The sequence below is a fragment of the Phodopus roborovskii genome, unplaced genomic scaffold (assembly GCF_943737965.1).
Source record: "Phodopus roborovskii unplaced genomic scaffold, PHOROB, whole genome shotgun sequence".
NCBI classification, from domain to species: Eukaryota; Metazoa; Chordata; class Mammalia; order Rodentia; family Cricetidae; genus Phodopus; species Phodopus roborovskii.
Window position 1 is genome coordinate 2,165,788 of NW_026126447.1, and position 19,253 is coordinate 2,185,040.

General features: G+C 39.9%; 1 protein-coding gene across 3 annotated transcripts in view; it reads right to left on the reverse strand.

Annotated features, from left to right (window-relative positions):
• The window catches only part of Astn2 (astrotactin 2), a 951,602-nt gene that overhangs the window by 374,733 nt on the left and 557,616 nt on the right, over positions 1 to 19,253 (reverse strand). For all 3 annotated transcript variants that reach the window (XM_051188027.1, XM_051188026.1, XM_051188028.1), the window contains one exon: positions 13,230 to 13,380. In XM_051188027.1, the coding sequence (XP_051043984.1) occupies positions 13,230 to 13,380 (151 nt within the window). The remainder of the gene's footprint in view (positions 1 to 13,229; positions 13,381 to 19,253) is intronic.

Here is a 19,253-nt window from a genome sequence, read left to right on the forward strand (position 1 = left end):
GGACACTTATTATCCTCAGACAAGTAATAAAGGATGTGATGGAATCAATTGGTTGTTTTGCTATGTTTGTAAGGTGATGACTTACTGGTCAGAGAGAAAGGTCAGGCCTAGTTGGAGGAAGTATGTCCTAGAGTTGTGTTCTTGTCTTACTCTTGCTCTATTCCTTCTCTGTATCTGATTTTCTCTGCTTCCAGACTGACTGCCTTGGTGTGAGTTTCTCTGCTCTGCCAGACCTTCTGGCCTGAATTGAATCTACTGAAACAATGAACTCAAAATAAGCCAGCCCACCTTTTTTTTTCCTTTCTTTTTTAGAAGGTTTATGTTAAAGAAAAGGGTACACTTACTAATACAGAAAATAGATACCAGAAGTAGGGTCACTGCAGTGTGTAAACCCAACTATGTGATTCTTACAGTTTAGAACTGGTTTGTGGGAAGAATTTTTAAAAATTTAGAGATCAGCTGTAAGAAATCCTATAATACTATAATCAAACTTGGTGCAGGGACCATAAATGAGCAGAATGGTGAAGAAGGGTGAACAATATATACTGTGCTTATGAGGCTATAAAGGGGGAATAAGGACATGGTTAGTATTTTAGACATATGCACTGGCCTGTCCTTGGACTTCTGACAGGATATGCCCTCAGCTGCAGACACAAGAGCTAAGAGTATCACCTGTGCATATTCACTACATTCCCTTTTTAAAGGGTCTTGACCTCCTCTTATCTTCCTCTCTTTCTTTCTCTCCCTGTCTATTCCTCTTTGTGTTTCTCTGTCTCTGTCTCTGTCTCTGTCTGTCTGTCTCTGCCTCTCTTTCCTCTCTGCTGCTCCTGTCCCTAGAAGCTGTGTCCCCTCTCCCCTTTCCCCTTTTTATGATCCCTTTCCCCTAATAAAAAAACCTCTCCACTAGAACTCTGTCACATGGCAGCTCTCTCTCTCTCATGCTGTTTTTTTTTTTTTTTTTTAATTAGAACAGACACTATTATTGGGAACTGGGATAGAAATGATTTTGTTGCATTTAGGTAAAGGATCTGTCTGCATTTTGTCTCTGCCTTGAAACACCTATGTGAGGCTAAGTTTAAATGTGATGGACTGATTAATTTCACAAAGGAAACTTGAAAACAACATAGCATTCAGTCTGTGGCATGTCTATTGTTGGCCACATTTACAGCATTGAGTCTATAAGAACCATGCACTGAAAACAAATCTGGAAGTAGCTAACCATTCATTCCTACTGTAGACTCTAGGGAACAAAACCATCATCTTCTTTGACTGGCTTTCCTTAAAGAAGAGAGAGGCAAAGGGGTATGGTGCTTATGAATAACCACCTAGGAAAGTAGTTTCTCAATTCACTCACCCAGGAATTCACATTAGCAGCAGAACTTGGCATTGCTGACATGGCTGCTGGTTTTGCTGGCCTTTAGAATACCATGATTACAATGTCATGGAGCCTCCCCTAAAGATTTCCAAGGAAGACCTGGGTGCCAAGTCATGTATATTAGGTAGGATTTCCTGAACTGAGTGGCTGAAAGTGCAATGTGTAAGGCTGTGAAGTTGGAAGGGAGAATCCTGAAAGTTAGCACTGCTGTGAAAATAGAAAGTGTGTCCATAAGAGCTGGAGGCAACAGGTGAAGCCAGACTAAAAGAGAGGCTGGATGTACTGCAAATGGTAAACCCAGGGGAGCAGCCATTCCAAGTTTCTCAGAGCTCACATGACACAGATCACACCAGACTCAAGACACAGAGCTAGAGCATGTGTTGTTTGCCCTGATCCATTTTAAGTTTGCTTTTGTCTCACACCTTTTTTTCATGTCCTCCTCCTTCATTGTGGGAAAGGGATATTTACTCTGTGCCACTATCCAATGAAAGTGTGTAATTTTCTTTTGGATTTCTACAGAGGCTTATAGCTAAAATTTGCCTTGCATCTTACAGGAAGGAGGCTTTGGTTTGTGGTTTTTGAAATTGGTTGAAACCGTGCAGACTACTGAGACTCATGAGAGTGACTGAATGCTTATTGTGTTATGAGGTTGAGATTAGCCTTTTGGGAGGCCAGAGGTGGAGTGTTAAGGTTTGAGGGGATAATATGTGTAAGTATCAGCGGATGAGAGGCAGAGTCTCACTATTTAATCTCAACTGTCAATTTGACTGGATTAATAAATGCTTAGGAGATTAGTGAAGCACACTTGTCTGTGAGATCATTTCCAGAGACAACTGGATCAAGAGGACTCTCACCTAATCAATTGACTAGTCTTTTTGTGGATGCTTAATGTGATAGCATTATTGCAAGGTGAGGAAGGACAGGAAGTAGTGTGTAGCTGGAAGAAGCAGGTCACTGTCTGTGTGCCCTACATATTGCCATGGCTTCTTCCTATATCAATTCTGCTCTGTTTCTTGGCAGGTGTGATGTGAACTGCTCTGTTTGAATGTGTCCTCCCTATCTTGATGGACTGAATCATCCAAGTCCTTAAACCAAAATAATCTTTCTTCTTCTGGATACTTGATAACAACAATGTGAAGTCTGACTAATGCAAGGCATTACTGTAGGGAGGCACACTTGGGTGGAAGGAGTTAAAAAATTCCATCTGAATTCTGTGTCTGCCTTTCTACGCGAACTTGAGTAAGTTTTGTATCATTCTGGATCTTTGTTTTCCTTTTGACACATTTGAGATAGATGGTGGCTTGGTTTAGAACAACTCTGCAGTTTCTCCTTCCCTCTGCCAGCTGCTCTTGTCTGCACATCAATGCAAGTAAAATTGCAAGAAAGTCTGCTATTCTTAAATCCAGTTGTCTTCTATTGGGATGACTTTGGTGACCTGCTTGACCAACAGTTCATGATGGAAATGATATGCTGGTACTACCCAGGCTGGAAACTACAAAGCCTTGCAGCTTCTGTCTGGTCTCCATTGAAGTCCAGCCTGTGTTGTGTAAGAAAGTCAACCCACATGCAGAGACCATTTGAGTTTTAGTAAACTGATCTAGATGAAATAAAAATAAACAGTGTTGATTGCTTATTGTAATAGCTCTTAGATCAATCAAGTTAATGAAGAAGCCCATTTAAAAAAAAATCAACCCTCCAACCCGGACATTACATCTATTGCCTGAGACAAACTAACTGTACCAGTGACACATTCTTGATTTGTAGGACTAAAAACAAACAAAATAGACATTTTAAATCATTACATTTTGAGGTATCTTTTATACAACAAAAGATACTTGGAACAATGAAGTTGACCTGTGAGTTGGCTGTTTAGAGGGTCTGAGTGAGGCACATTAGAGAAATTCAACTGTTTTTAAAGGTGTTTTTCTAGAAGTTAAGAATGGTTAAAAACTCTTGAGAATACTAATGTTATAGACAGTCTTTATTATAAGAACTTTGTTGTGTTTTCTTTTCTTTTAACTAAACAAAGTTGTTGCCTTTTTGAAAAAAATATTCATTTTCATTTTATTTATTTATATGCATGTGTCTTTGTGAGTATACATGCAAGTGTGTGTGTGTGTGTGTGTGTGTGTGTGTGTGTGTGTACATGGAATCCAAAAGTATCCATCAGGTCCCTCCAAGTTGGAGTTAACAGCTATTTGCATTAAGCTTTATGTTATAGTTTAAATGAGAATGGCTCCATAAGCACACATGTTTGAATGCTTGGTCTCTAGTTAGTGGAACTGCTTGGAAAGCATTAGGAAGTGGGGCCTTGTTGGAGGAGATATAACACTGGAGGTTTGTTTTATAATTTCAAAAGCCCACTTTCAAGCCAGTGTCTATCTCTGCCTGCTGCCTGTGGATCAGTACGCAAAACTCTCAGCTACTTTTCCAGTATCAGGTCTACCTACATGCTACCACATTCCCTGCCATGATCGTGGACTAACTTTTGAAACTATAACCAAGTCCCCAATTAAATGCTTTCTTTTACATAAATTAACTTGGTCATGGTGTAGAGAAGCTAGGAAGCAAGGAAAACTCTAAGAGTGACATACATGGTCCCCAGAGAAGGGGAAAGGGACATGATCTCCTAGGCAAATTGGGAGCCATAGAGGGAGGGGAGAGGGAATAAAGAGAAAGGGAATGGGAGAAGAGGAGGGGAAAGGAAGACATGAGGGAGCAGGAAGATTGAACCAGGAGAAAATACAGGAGAGCAAGAAAAGATGTACCATAATAGAGGGAGCCATTATAGATCTAAAAGAGAAATCTGGCACTAGGGAAATGTTCAGAGATCTACAAGGATGACCCCAACTAAGAATCTAAGCAATAGTGGAGAAGCTATCTTAAATTCCCTTCTCCTATAATGAGATTGATGACTACCTTATATACCATCCTAGAGCCTTCATCCAGTAGCTGATGGAAGCAGAAGCAGACATCAACAGCTAAACACTGACCTGAACTCCTGGAATCCAGTTGCAGAGAGGGAGGAGTGATGAGCAAAGGGGTCAAGACCAGGCTGCAGAAAACCACAGAAACTGCTAACCTGAACCAGGGGAAGCTCATGGACCCTTGACTAACAGTTGGGAAACCAACCCAGACCCCCTGAACTTGGGTGTCTGTTAGAATGACTGGGAAGTCTTTATGACATTTAGCAATGGATCAGTATTCATCCCTCATGTACAAATGGACTTTGGGAGTCCATTCCACATAGAGGGATACTGTCTCAGCCTAGACACATGGGGAAATGCCTAAGCCCTGCTCCAAATGATGTGGCAGACTTTAAAGATCCCCCATAGAAGGCCTCATTCTCCTGGGGAGGAGAGAGGGGATGAGATAGGGGGCAGGGGAGGAGGGGAACGAGAGGGAACTGGGATTGACATGTAAAACATATTTCTAATTTAAATTTAAATTTAAAATTGTTTCTAATTTAAATTTAAAAAATGTATAAAAAATAAATTGACTTAGTCATGGTATCTATTTACAGCAATTGAATAACTTAGATACCTGACTTATTATATGTGTATTGGGGATCGAGGTGGTTTAAATAGGAATGGTCCCCATAGGCTTACATATTTGAATGTTTGGTCATTAAAGAGTAGTGCTATTTGATAGAAATTAGGAGTGTAACTTTGTTGGAGTAGGTGTGGCCTTATTGTAGGAAGTGTGTCATTGGACATGGGCTTTGGAGTTTCCAGTGCTCAAGGCAGACCCAGTGTCTCTGTCATCCAGCTCTCTGCTGATCTAGACATAGAACTCTTAGCTATGTCTTCAGCACTGTATCTGCCTGTCTTCATGCTACCATGCTTCTTGCTATGATGACAATGGAATAAACTTCTGAACTATAAGCAAGCTCCAATTACATGTTTTCTTTGATAAGAGTTGCTGTGGTCATGGAGTCTCTTCAAAGCGACAGAACACTGACTAAGACGGTCCTTGTGGTTACATAGCAAGTGCTTCACATCTGAGTCATTTTTCTAGCTCTAAATATCATTTCCCTCCACCATTCACCAAAAATGTCTTCATAGTAGCTTGGTTGCTTTAGATAAGTCATGATTCCTCTGAGAAATACTATAGCTGTGACTTCTGCTTCAGGAGGCCTTGCTCCAGTTATCTCCCCAACAACTTACACAAGCTTGAAGAGCCTTCACATAGGCCATATTAAGCCTCTGTAAGTGATCTCTACATGACACCATGGATCCTGTAACTTTATTTATGTAGGATAAGAGGAGGAATACCTTCTTGGTTATTCTGCAAAAAGCTTGAAGTAGGTTCTTATCTGAGGCATGTGGTAGGTAAAAATAGAAGCTGTGCACAAACAAGACTGTTTCGTTACCATGCTCTAAAAGTTATGCAGAAACAGGTCATATTCCTTTTTGTCTAATTAAGCAGGTTCTGTTTAATTGTTTGTAGGCTAATGTAGGAGGCTTTTCTCTAGTGTAATGGTTCTTGGCTCTTTCTACAGACAGACAGACAGACAGACAGACAGACAGACACACACACACACACACACACACACACACACACACACAGTTCCAATCACAGCTTATATCAGGAGATAGAAGGCCCCGTTAAGAAGGCCCTGGTTCTATTCTTACCACACACAAAAGATGGCTCACATGACCTGCAACTTTAGTCCCAGGAGATCAAATGCCCTCTACTGGCCTCCATGGGCACCTGCATGCATGTGTTTGCATACATACTTTCAACCCAACTTCCCATATACTCATAAATTAAAATAATAAGTCTACAAAAAATACAAAGAAACTTTTTCTGAATGGTCATTAGCAATTATTGTTAGATTCCAAAGAAGCCTGGAACAAATCTTACTCAGTACCTGTGGCTCCTCCCAGCATTTATCATTCTGTTCCCTACCCTCAACCTTTCTAGCCCAGGGCCTTCCCTTCCCCCAGCTTCTAATTACTATACAACTCAGCCATTTTGGCTACATGCCCTCTTGGTTCCCATATACTCTCTTGGCCTTTTGGTTCCTCTGCTCTTGACTCCTTGCCCCCTCTTGCCTGTCTCTCTTCTCCTTTTCTCTTGCTTTCTCCCACCTCTGTCTCTTCTCATGACCCAGTCTATTCTGCTGGACCCTTCCAGATGCCTCTGGTTGTTCTCTCCCTCACATCTACAATAAAGCTCTTCTCCTCAACCATATTTATAAGTGACAATGTGCTCATTTTTACTCACTTAGTTGTGGCCTTTCTCATGGGTTGAGAAAAGGCTTAATTTGTAACATTAAGAGCAGAAAAAATCCTGGGCTTCTAGAATGAGGCTCCAGACAGCAACAAAAGTTAGAAGGTACTGGGGAGGTTTCTATAAGACTCTGGGACTCTCTGTGCTCACTTGGCAGCCAGAAAGCAAAAGCAGAGTCATGGAGAATGTTTGGCAGCAGAGGCTGAGGTGCCTATGAAGGACAATTTAAGTACTACAAAGATAAAAGCTTATAAAGACAGAGTGAACCCATTACTTTGCATGTTAATTTAAAACACTAATTAAGAAAAAATAGAGTGGAAGCAATAAGACCAGGTAACTGGAAGAGTTCCAGAGAGCTGAAAGGTACTGAAAACTGAGGGTGCTTTTCTCCAAGCCTAGGAGCTATACCGCTAGCCCGTGTAAAGTGTCAAGGCCCTAATTCCAAAAATCCAAGAGCTGCAGCACTAGCTGCTGGCATTGAAGACTCAAAGCTGGCTCTGACCCAAGTGCCTAGAGCTGTAAGTCTTGAACATTCAACACTTGGAATCATAAGTCTGGTCTTAGATTTATAACCCAGAGATTTGAAATCCCTTAGCATTCAGGAGCTCAAGATGTCAACACTGAAAAAGTTTCCTCCTGCCTGTTCATGATTTTTATCTCAAGAGAGCAAAGTGACCCCAGTTAGTAGTTTGTGACATGAGTAGGATGAACTTTGACTGCCTGGTTTTGGGTCAGTCCCAAGGTGTCCTCCCTTTGATGAGTAAACTCAAAGACACAGAGTACATGAATGTATCAGGAGCAATCGTCACTCTGAGATGGCGATAGAAGCCTTGGACGTGATGCCATAGTTAAGTGCTCTCTTTATTTTAGTTGTCTATCTTGATTAAATTTTACATGCTACCACACAATAAATAGACCTATAGCTTACAAGTAAAACTATGCCATACTGATACCATGCTTCCAAGACTTGTGACATTTCTGTGTTGGGCTCCCTTCCTCTTCCAATGTTCGTTCACTATTACTTCTTCCATGCCTGGTCAAGAGGTGAGGATTCTCCAGGAATGTTTGACAATAAAAAAGTCACAGACCTTCTTTATATCTTATCTACTCAATTAACCATCATATTATTTCCATACTACATAATATCGCACTTGTATCATGACTTAGTACTTAAAACAAATTAATTATATTACTGTATTATAGACTAGATGTCGAAAGGGGGGCCTCATTGGGCTGCAAACACAGGGGCAGCTAGGAAGTGTTTCTGTCTGGTGGTGTTAGGTGTGACTCTTCTAGATTCTATAGCTTCTATAGATGCTTTCTCCTAGATACATTCCTTAACTAACAACACTCTTTTCTATATTTATAGCTAGTACGACTTTCGCCCATACAGACATACAGACATTTGCTTTCCTCTTCATCATTTCAAGATTACTCTGTCATAGCATTGGGTATGCCCTGAGAATCCATGACAAAAGCCACCATTGAAGGTCAGTCAATTACTAATGCTAATTCCACATACAAACTCCCTTTTTGTTATAAGGTAAGATAGCATGTTACGCTCATTGATTTTTTTTTTTTAATTATGGTGTATTCGTTGTTAGAAGGATATGTTTTTTCTGCCCTGATGATGATGGTCACCTATGATTCACAAATCACAATTTAAGGTCATTTTGTGTTAGTGGGATACAAACATATCAATCAATCAATCATCATCATCATAAAGCCAAATGAAACATGAAAGCAAGAAAAGGACCTGTGCTGTATTATGGACATAGACTTCCACCTACTCACTATGAAGAAGTAAAGATCATGTGAGTTGGGAAAGAATGTTGAAAGTCAATAAAGAACCTTGTAATTACTAGCAATTTTCCTGAAATGGGACTTGATGCTTTGTTCCTATCAGGCTAAACACATAAGTAGATAAAGGGGATAAAAGACTGTTATAAAATAAAGTGCTGTGTTTGGGGATTAACCCTCAGTGGTGGAATGCTCACTTAGCAGATACAAGTCCTGGACTCAAATTCTGGAAACACACATACATCAGGTGGTCTGAGGGCTCTGAAGGCAAGGGGAGGGTTTTCTTCCCTTTCTGGTAGTGGTAGGTGTAAATCATTCTCATTAATGGCAGAAATGGTAAATTGATCTCACTTTTATGAAAACCACTGACTGTAGACATCTTCAATATCAAACGTAGAACATGAGACCTTTGGACAGCCTTTCTCACATAAGGATGGCTTGTGAATGATAGTGGATGCATGGATGTGTCTTATGTGCTAGTGGGGTAGGGAAAGATATTGCATGGATAGACCCCTCAGGCTTTATATGACTCCATAGTGAGATGAAGACTATCAAACAGCCAATACTAATAAGAACCACATGCCTGTGAATCAGGTGGGAGCATAATGGTTCTTGACCCCCTTATGAATGTTTAAGAAGAAGTGGGAGGAAAAAGATCAGAATTGACAAGAATTCATTTTCTACTCCCAATAGACATAGTAGGTCAACATACGGTAATCCATTTCAGAAACATCATAGAGGGTTTTCCTCAATTCAGGTGCTCACAAACTTCTCTAGTACCAATATCACATACTCTGTGTAAAAGCATTATTCATAAAGTCTCGTCTCATACAGAAATATTATATAGCCTAGTTATTGCCCATCTATTATTGTCCATCTATTTATTTAATTTTTCTTTTTTATTGTGTATGTGAGTATATAGTGTGTGTGCAGGTGTGAGTGTGGGGGGGTACATGTGCATAAGTGGCCATGTGCATGTGGGGCACCAAGGTTGATATCAAGAATCTTCTTCTACTGTTCTTTTTTTTTTAACCTTAGTTTTTGAGGCAGGGTTTCTTAGTCAAATGCAGAGCTTACTGAGTTTGTTGTTGATAACAAGCTTGTTCCCAGGATCTCATGTGTCTGCCTTCTGACACAGTAATTACAAGTAGGCTGCCATACCAATTCAGCATTAGTGTGGTTTCTGGGGACCAGACCTCTGGTCCTCATGCTTGCACAGTAAACACTTTGGCTGCTGAGCCATCTCCCAGCCCTCTGAAAATTTGTGCAGGAAATGTTCCATTGGGAAGTATTAAGAAATTGAAAGGGCAGTGTTGGTTCCACAGTTAGCCAATGATGAAATCATGACCAAAACCCATCTCATTCACATCAACGCATCTCATTCCTCTCAGCTAGGCAGGAAAACAACCCCAAAAGGTATTGGCTCTAGGGGGATATTGAAGATGTAGTCTTGGTCCTCTCTGCTGCCACCTGGTGGTAAGACCTCAGGAGGTCACTACCTCTCATAGACTCCTCTATGAGAGAACCCATGTTGCACTTCAGTGTAAGGGGTTGTTTGTTTGCTTGCTTATTTTAATGCTAAGTATAACGGGGCTGGAGAGACAGACCAGTTGTTGAAGTGTTGATGTTGCAAGTATGAGGAACTGAGTTTGATCTCCAGAAGCCACATTTTAAAAGGTGGGAAGGGGATGCATTGTTGGCATGCCCTTGTGATTCCAGTGTGGTAGAGTCAAAGATAGGCAGATGGATACTCAGGGTTGCTGGCCAGGCAGCCTAGCCTAATAGGCTCAGGCTAGTGAGAGATCCTGCCTCAAAAGAAAATGAAAAGTGGATGAGCCTGAGGAATGACACTAGAGTTTGTCCACTAGCACTTCATGTAAGCACGCACATATGTACCCCACACATATGAACACACACACACACACACACACACACACACACACACACATGTGCATGCAGTGTGACTATATTTTATACCAGATGAGATTTCTTAGGAAAAGAGAAATAAGAAATAAAACAGATTTTGAGCCTCAGTGTAAAGGGATATCTATTCCATGCAGCAGAGTTGGCCTAACATCCATTGTACTGGAGAGTTGTAAATGGTATCCTCTTACTATAGAGGGAATGTCTCTGAAAACTTATAAGATTATTGAAGTTTCTTTTAACCTACAGAAAATGCCTTCCTCTCTTCTCCTTTTTCCAACTTATATTAATCAACAGGAAGGAGAGACATCCTACTCCCACACATGAACTCCACACCATACTCACGGGGGTTCACCCCCATTCTGCATCCTGGGTTTTATTCCTCAGGGAGATGAATCCTTATGAAGAATGAAGTTAAGTATTTGAGGAAAGAGAAATGATGGTAAGCTCTTTGTAAAAGTTAACCAGTAGTGGAACAGTATTTATCCCTAGTATACAAATGGTCTTTGGGAGCCCATTCCCCATAGAGGGATACTCTATCAACCTAGACACACTGGAGAGCACCTAGGCCTTGCCCCAAATAATGTGACAGACTTTGACGATCCCCCTTGGAAGGCCTTACCCTCCCTGGGGAGCAGAAGAGGGATGGGATGGGGGTCTGTGGGAGGAATGGGAGGATGGGAAGGAGGGGGAACATATTGATATGTAAAATAAGATTGCTTCTAATTTAAATTTTAAAAGTTACTATCATGATTTGGAGACACAAATTTGGAAAATTCATTGGAATTATTTGTCCACTGATCTGCTCTACAATATGAGCAAATCTCCTTTCTTACTGTGTCTCCCTTTTCCAATATGACTACTATGTTCTGAACCAGATGTGTAGCACACAGACCTGCAGAGCATCCACAACTACCCTTCTAGTTTCTGGGACTCACATTTCCTTGGGAGTCTATATCTGTATCTATCTGAGCTTCGTGTTTCAAATCAGGCTGCCTCTGGCTAAAAATTCTTCACATGACTCATTTGGAGATGAGGTGGGCTGATCACCTTGGTCCCAGGATTGACTGGTGAAGGCTAGGGGTGAGAATTAAGTTTGCCCAATGACATGTTCCAGTGTTTGTTATTAGAGTGAATAAGAAAGGAGTGTTATTGTCCTGCAGGATTCAGAGTAGAGTTGTAGCTGGTCAGAGAATGACATGATATGGAAGAAAGCAGAAGTAGGAATTGAAAAGTTATTGTAATCCAGGTGTTTGAGTCTCTTAAGGTAACCTGAACTTTACCTATGGCAATGAGTTTTTACTTTTTTCCTGAAATACTCTGTGTCAACTTTATGTCACTTATAATCCTAAAACCTGAAGTGACTATACTCCTCACCCAGCTCTTAAGAAAGTCCTGTTGATTTCTGAATCTAAAATACAGTTTCACAGCATTCTCTCATATTCTAGAAGCTTCTTTGACTGATCTCTTAAGCTTCGGCGTTTCTTCACTGCTACCACAATGTGTTAACTGTGTATTCCACCTTTCTTGGGTCTCATTTGGAGAACTTAGTCTAAATCAGTGATTCCCATTATTTTTTTTAAATTTAGAAGCAATCTTATTTTACATATCAATTCTTCTCCCTCCCATCTTCCCATGTCCCCCACCAACCCCTTCCACCCCCATCCCACACCCACTCCTTCCATGGGGGATTATCAAAGTCTGTCGCATCATTTGGGGGGAGTGATTCCCATTATTGGCCCTGCCTCTTTCTGCTTCCTGTTCTCATTCAGACAAATATTGCTGGTATACTGAATTGAGTCAGAATATTTTCTGAGTTCTCACTCAGCTTATTGGTTGAGAAAAGCCAGTCTGCACTATAAAATATTCAAGGTGATGTAAAAGAGGTAAGTACAGACAATAGCAACATCACTCCCACTTGCCAGGTGGGAGGGGAATGCCTTCAGAGAGGACAAAGATCTAAAAGCATGTCCACTTATTTGTTCCAAAGGCTGGCAGAGAAATTGACTGTAAGTGAAGGGCAAGAAGCATTAAACAAGCAGCGTGTTCAAAGAATAGCATCTAATCAGGTCCATTTGGCTCTAGCGTAGAATGAAGTTAAGTGATGAGTGATGTGCAAGGAGGGCTTGGGAAGGAGCCAAATGAAGAGCACCGAATACCAGGCTGAGCCTGTCCAGCAATTGCAATGCTTTCCAAGCATATGTCTGGACTTCCCCTACTTCAACACGCACATATGCACACTTGCACACATTTACTTGTTAAAATTTCAAGTTCATGAGACATAACCTCCTCTATAGTTGTAGCTTGTAGCTTCACAACTTAAAACTGGGACAACTACCCTAGGATAGTCTTAAAAAACAAACCATCAATTTAAGAATGCTTTTCCATAGGCAACAAGGTTCTTCACTTACCTTCTCTGGTGTTGTTATTTCACACTAGATACTTGCATCCCATGAAAGAAAAGGTCTTTTTCCTTTATCCTCACCCCTTGCTTTGGCCATCTTCACCATTTTCTTAATACCAAATTGGTCTATGCTTTCAAAGCCAAGAATACTACCAACTTGCAAAGGAAGCCTAATACCAGCCTTGGGCCTCAGTTGGCACATCTTCTATACCACACCAAAGAATCTATACTGGCTACTGTTTTCATCTTTTTGACATTCCTCTACCTACATTGTGTTCACAGAGCTAAAAAAAATATCAAAATCACTACAAGCTTCTAGAATCCAAAACTTGTCCAGAAGGACACTTACATTATACTACCTAATCCTAAGATTGCCAAGAGGTAAGCTTAGTCACCCCACTTCACAGAAGAGGAAACTCCAGAAGCCTGGTATCTGGAGGGATACAGAGGCAGTAGCTTTAGGCAGTGTGATCCTCTTCAATGAGCACTCACCACACATCCTGAGGAATCCACCTGGCGGTCAGACACACACTTGAAATTGCGAGTACAGCCTCCATTGTTCCTGGAGCAGTCACGGACTGGACCGAAGGAGGACAGCAAGTCATTGATGGTTTCAAAGTAGGTAGACAGCATCGCTTCTTCCCTTGGAAAAAAAGGGCATGGTTAAACCTCAAAGGTATCTGCATCATTTTTTTTATTGATATAAATTCAACATACTTGAAATATATTGATATGTTTAAGGTTATTTTGTTATTATATATATGCATAATATGTACATATACATATACATATTCTTATTTAAGGTATTGTACCTATGCAGATCGTTTAACAATGTAATGAAAATTTCTAGTCCTTGAAAGTTATTACCATGAATGAATGGAGAAGCAATCTCCACAGAGCAACCAGAAGAGAACTTAGCAGAGCCAATACCTTGACCTCAATCTCGGATAACTTAAGCAGAAGGGCACACCATCACAGACTTCTGATTTACTGATCTGAACTGATAAACTGGTGTATTTATAGGCCATTAAATATTACACAGCTAGTTGAAAGCCCATGAGTTAATTTTCTATGTAACAACAGACAACTAATACAATGATTCTATGTCCTCAAATATGCCCATGGGGGTGTTGTAAGGGTTAATGAAATAATGTATAGAATTAAAAACAAAAGAAAGTTATTATTACGAACTATTTAGGAAAAATAAGAAATACATGTTATTAGGTCATCTAGCAATCAAATTTGTGGCCATGTTAGATGTTTTTGGGGTCAAACAGAGATATATTTTAGATAGATGGTCTTCAAACACTTCAGAGCCCTTTAGAATATAACATTTTTTTATTTCTTTTTTTTATTTAATTATTTTACACGTCGATCCCAGTTCCCTCTCCCTCCCTCTTTTCCTCCCTCCCTCACTTTTACCCTCTCTGCCCTTTCACGTGCACCCTAACCACCCTCCCCTCCCATCCCCCCACCCCAATTCCACATGTAGGGCAATGACATCCAGTTGGGGTCATTTAGATCTGACAGGTTATTTGAAGTAGGGACTAGGGCTTCTCTCCTGTCTCTAGGTAAAGGCAGTTATCCCTCCATGGGGGATGTGTTCGCAAAGACCTTTTGTGCAGTGTGGGGGCCCATTAGCGCCTCCTTGTTCAGGTCAGCTGTCTCTATGTGTTCCTGCAGCTTGGTCTTGTCTTCTCCATCTGCATCTGGGTTCTAGTTCGACTCAGTGTTTATGTATGGGTGTTTGCTCCTGTTTCCAACAGGTGTTAGATGAAGGCTCCATGGAAAAGTTAGTTGTTGATCTCACTATCCGGGAAGGGCATTTATGGTAGCCTTTCCACAGAAGCTCAAATTGTTAGTTGGTGGCAGTCTTGTAGTTCTCTAGACCTTTCTTTGTAGAGTATAAAATTTAAGATGTTTTAATACCATAAGGCTTTTCATAAGAGAGAGACACATTTGTTCCTGGCAGCATCAATTTACCTTAAAAAATATGATGGGCATTGAAGAACCTCCAAATTGAGTTTGCGTTCATTGTGGCAAAGTTATTCTCTGGGCAAGAAATTGCCTTTGCCTTGACTGATGACAGTATGCTATCCAAATTGGACAGATAGGATATAAAAGACTGTGACTGCCAAATTTGCCAAGACAATGTAAGACAGTCTTTCAAACTTCCTCTTTCACAGAAAAGTCTGTCAGATATTCTAGGCCTATAGGTTGAAGATCAATGCCCCAGTGTTGCAGAAAAAAACTTGTGTGACTTTAGAGACAGCCAGAAGTCTCTGTCCATTCTATACTTTTGGAAGTTGTTGCTCTGTACTTCCTGTATATACAGGTAATATTTTATCCATCTTGGGTATCTGATGGGGGTTGAAGACTAGATAGTTAATACCATTTTCTTTGTTACTGTATTCAAAAGGAAACTTTAAAACAACATGTAAAGTTTATAAAGATCGAGAGATATGAAAGTTTATTTGTTTATCTATGAAAATGTGTTTAGGTCAAAAAGACATTTTTAAAATAGTAATACAAGTTATGATAAAAAATGTTTAGGAATATAACTTTAGATTCCTAAGACAGAACAGATAAATAGAAATTTTCTTCAAATGTCCCAAGTACAAATGGACAGGACATTGTTAATGTAATTCTTACATGATAACTGTTCTTATTGTATATAGTTTTACTATGTTAGAGTTAAAACCTTTCCTTTCTTTTAGACAAATAGGGGAAATGTTGTGTGATATTTGTACTTTGTGCAAGCATATAGTTCTGTCATTGGTGTAATAAAAAGCTAGACAGCCAATAGCTAGGCAAGACAGTGTAGGTGGGACTTCTAGGCAGACAGATAATTCTGGGAAGAAGAAAGGCAGAGTCACCAACCAGATGTGGAGGAAGTAGGATGGGCAGTACAAAGTACAAAGATGAGTTCACAAGCTATGTGGAAGAATGTAGATTTAAAAACATGGGTTAATTTTAGTTATAAGAACTAGTAGGTACCAAGCAGAAGCTAAGGTTAAGCTTTCATAATTAATAATAAGCTTCCATGTCATTATTTATGGGCTGGTGGTCCCAAAGTGAAAGTACTACTACAATGATTATTAGGGATGCCTCACTGGTGGTGGGAAAGGGCAATGTCTTCTCCATGAGATTGTGCTCAGGGATCCTAGAATAGCAAAAAAGAAAACCTAAGAATAGAAATCTAGTGACAGAGACTAACAATGATGTTTCTCATTCTTTCTCCACTTGAATCTGGAGTTCCTAGGTTGGGTTTTCAAGCTCATTTTCTTTTTCTAATCTCACTCCCTTCATTCTGATTTTTGTAGTGATTGGCAGTGAACTTGGTAAGTCCTACTTCTAATTAGATACTTCTTTGTTCAGTCACTCCTCAGTATTTCCAGAAGGCACCCAGAGTAGTTTTCTTGGCCCTCATGGTTCTTCATAATCTCTTTCCTGGATATACATTCTTGGTGGATCTTTTTAGTTATCACCTTGACTACATCTAGAATTAACTAATACCCAAGTGTCTGAGTACACACATGGGGGATTTTTTCTCAATTAAATTATTTGAAGTAGGAATACCAACTTTTAATCTGGGTCACACCTTCTGCTAGCAGTCTGTATAAAGGACATGGATAAAGGAAGTTTGCTCTCTCTAGCAATCTCAAGCAAGTCTTCTGCTTCATGATATTAGAGACTACCTCTTCAGGATTCTGGTGTATACATCCAGCATCATGGACTGAATTCTAGGACCATACTTCTTAAACAGCCATTTTTGGACTACCTAGGCCATAGGCTGTAAGACATTTAAAAAATATTATATAAACACATGTGTTTATATATATATGTATGTATATATGTATACATACATATATATACATGTCTAGACATCTATCTACATAGATAGATAGATAGATATGAATATCAGTTTTCTTGACCCCCATGGCTCTTCGTAATCTCTTCCCTGGAGATATATACATATAAAACAAACAAAAGTTTCTGTTGTTATTTTGTGGAATATATTTATTAATGTAAATATATTTATGAATATATTCATCCTATCATTTCTGTTCCTCTAGAGGACATTAGCTAATACACTATTCTACCATATTTACCTTATCCTCATATTTTCTATTGTTTGGTTTCCTGCTTCTCATTTTTTGAAAACTGAATTTTTAAGTTAGTTGCCATAAAAATAGATTCTGGATTGCAGTTATACACAGGGAGATGATTGGGGACCCCTCTTGGGAGTTGCATCTGTACAAAGAGCCCAAGTCAGGATTTGGTAACGACCCACAATGAATCCTTAGTTCATTCCATGGGGAGGTCAGGGGTTGTGGAAGACCTTTATTGACATCCCGGATGATAACAAGAGATCTAGACCTTTGTAATCCCACATTCTCTGGCCTTTGCAAGGACTGCAATCTGGAAGTGAGCAAGAGGGTATTAATTGGTGAGGAAATTCCCTGTGGCTTATGAGACACCAAAGTTTCAGGCCATCAAGCCACTAATGCTCCCATTTGGAGGATGAGGAAGAGTCAGCCCAGATGATAGAATATGGATTGTGCAGACTGAGTATTACCCAAAATGCTTGGGACTAGAAGTGTCTCCACTTAGGAGTTTCAGGAGTGCAGATCAGTGTAGATTGCATAGATGGCATAAGTTATTATTTAACACCCCTAATCAAAAAAATCTCAAGTTTAAAATGCTATAAAATTTTCAATTTTCAGCATTGTCTTATATCCTGTATCTTCACCCACCTCTTAAAATGCTTAAACACACTTTTCCTCCTAAGATGCTCATTTCTTAATTTTCTCATTTTTTTCATGAAAAAAATCCCAAGATACTTTGAGAACTGATTGAATTCATTCATGCATGCATAAATTTTACATGTTTATTAATTGGATAGTTAATACGCACTAGACCCTGTACTGTGTCCTTAGATACAACAATGACCCTGGACAAGTCCTTATTACTACACATCATTGTTCTCCCACTAAACAGAATTTATCTTGCAAGTTCATTGATAAATCTATGGCATAAGTGATTGTCATTACCAGTTCCATTATCTACTAGGTAGACTGTATGCTTTTGGAGGAAAGGGTTTAGGATTTATCCATGCCTACATAGTTCCCAAAGATTGGCCAGAGGAATTTGGGCTAGGTAAGTATTTTCAAACAAAGTAAAGAAAACATCAGAAAGCATAGATGCAGGCTGCATGAAACCTGTACTTTTGTAAAGATTCTATCCAAGTAGGACATGCCACTCCCTGTACTGACCCTGCATTCCCATTCCATGGAGATTACATAAGCAGACTTGTGTAATTGTTCATAACATAGGATAGAGTGAAGTGACAAGTATATGGAGTGGGAAATTACCAGTTATAAAATGAAGTTCTTAGGAATCTTATCACTCTTGAGGCATGGAAAGAGGTGAGGATGTTGGGAAGACATAAAATTTTAAAATGTTGACACCACCAGAGGTATTAGAAAAAGCAAGGGCAGAGAGGAAATATAAACCAAAGGAAAGGGGAATCTGAGAAAATGAGAACAAGAAAGGAAACAAGCATGGAGTAATAACTAGGAAAAGAAAGAAACTGAGGCACAGGCACATTGTCTCTCAGAGCAAGATGAGTAAAGAGAAGTAGAAAACAGATTGCAGAAACACATAAAGACAGCTGACCTGAACAAGGAGGAGCTAACGGGCCCCCAGACTGATAGCTGGGAAGCCAGCATGGGACTGACTCAGACCCCTGAATATGGATCTCAGCTAGAAGGACTGAGCAGTCTAAGGGACCTCAGACACCACGATGTATTCCTGGTGCACAAAAGGACCTTGTGGACACATTCCCCCATGAAGGGATACTCCCTTAACCTAGAGACAGGAGAGAAGTCCTAGTCCCTACACCAAATGACTTGACAGATTTACATGACCCCACCTGGATGGCATTGCCCTACATGTGGAATTGGGGTGGGGCGAATGGGAGGGGAGGATGGTCAGAGTTCATGTAAGGAGAAGAGAGAATAAGAAGGAGGGAGGGAGAGAGGGAGGGAGAGGGAACTGGGATCGACATGTAAAATAAAAAAAAATGTGGATTAATAAAAAAACTCAAGAAAATATTAAAAAAATAATAAAAATTAAAAAAAGAAAGAAAAGAGATAGGAAGGCAGATAGATGGGGAGACAGTCCAGCAGGAACAGAGTTACATACACAGAAAGAAATTCCTCAGACATTGAATGACAGTCTGTTGAGGACAGAAGTATATGAAAGCAGAGGTAAAAATGGAGAAAGAGTAGGAGAAAGAGGAAAATAAAGAAGTAAGAAAATACATAGAAAGAAGAGAGGCTGAAAGAAAGAGAAGATGAGAAAGATTCAGAAAGACAGAAGAGGTAAGTGAAAGACAGAGTGGAAATTAAAAGAGTGACAGAGAAAAAACAAAGAGAAGTGAAGAATAAGCAAAAGATGTCACCTTTCTGTGCCAAGGGAATACGGGTGAGCAGACGGATAGCTCCTACAGGT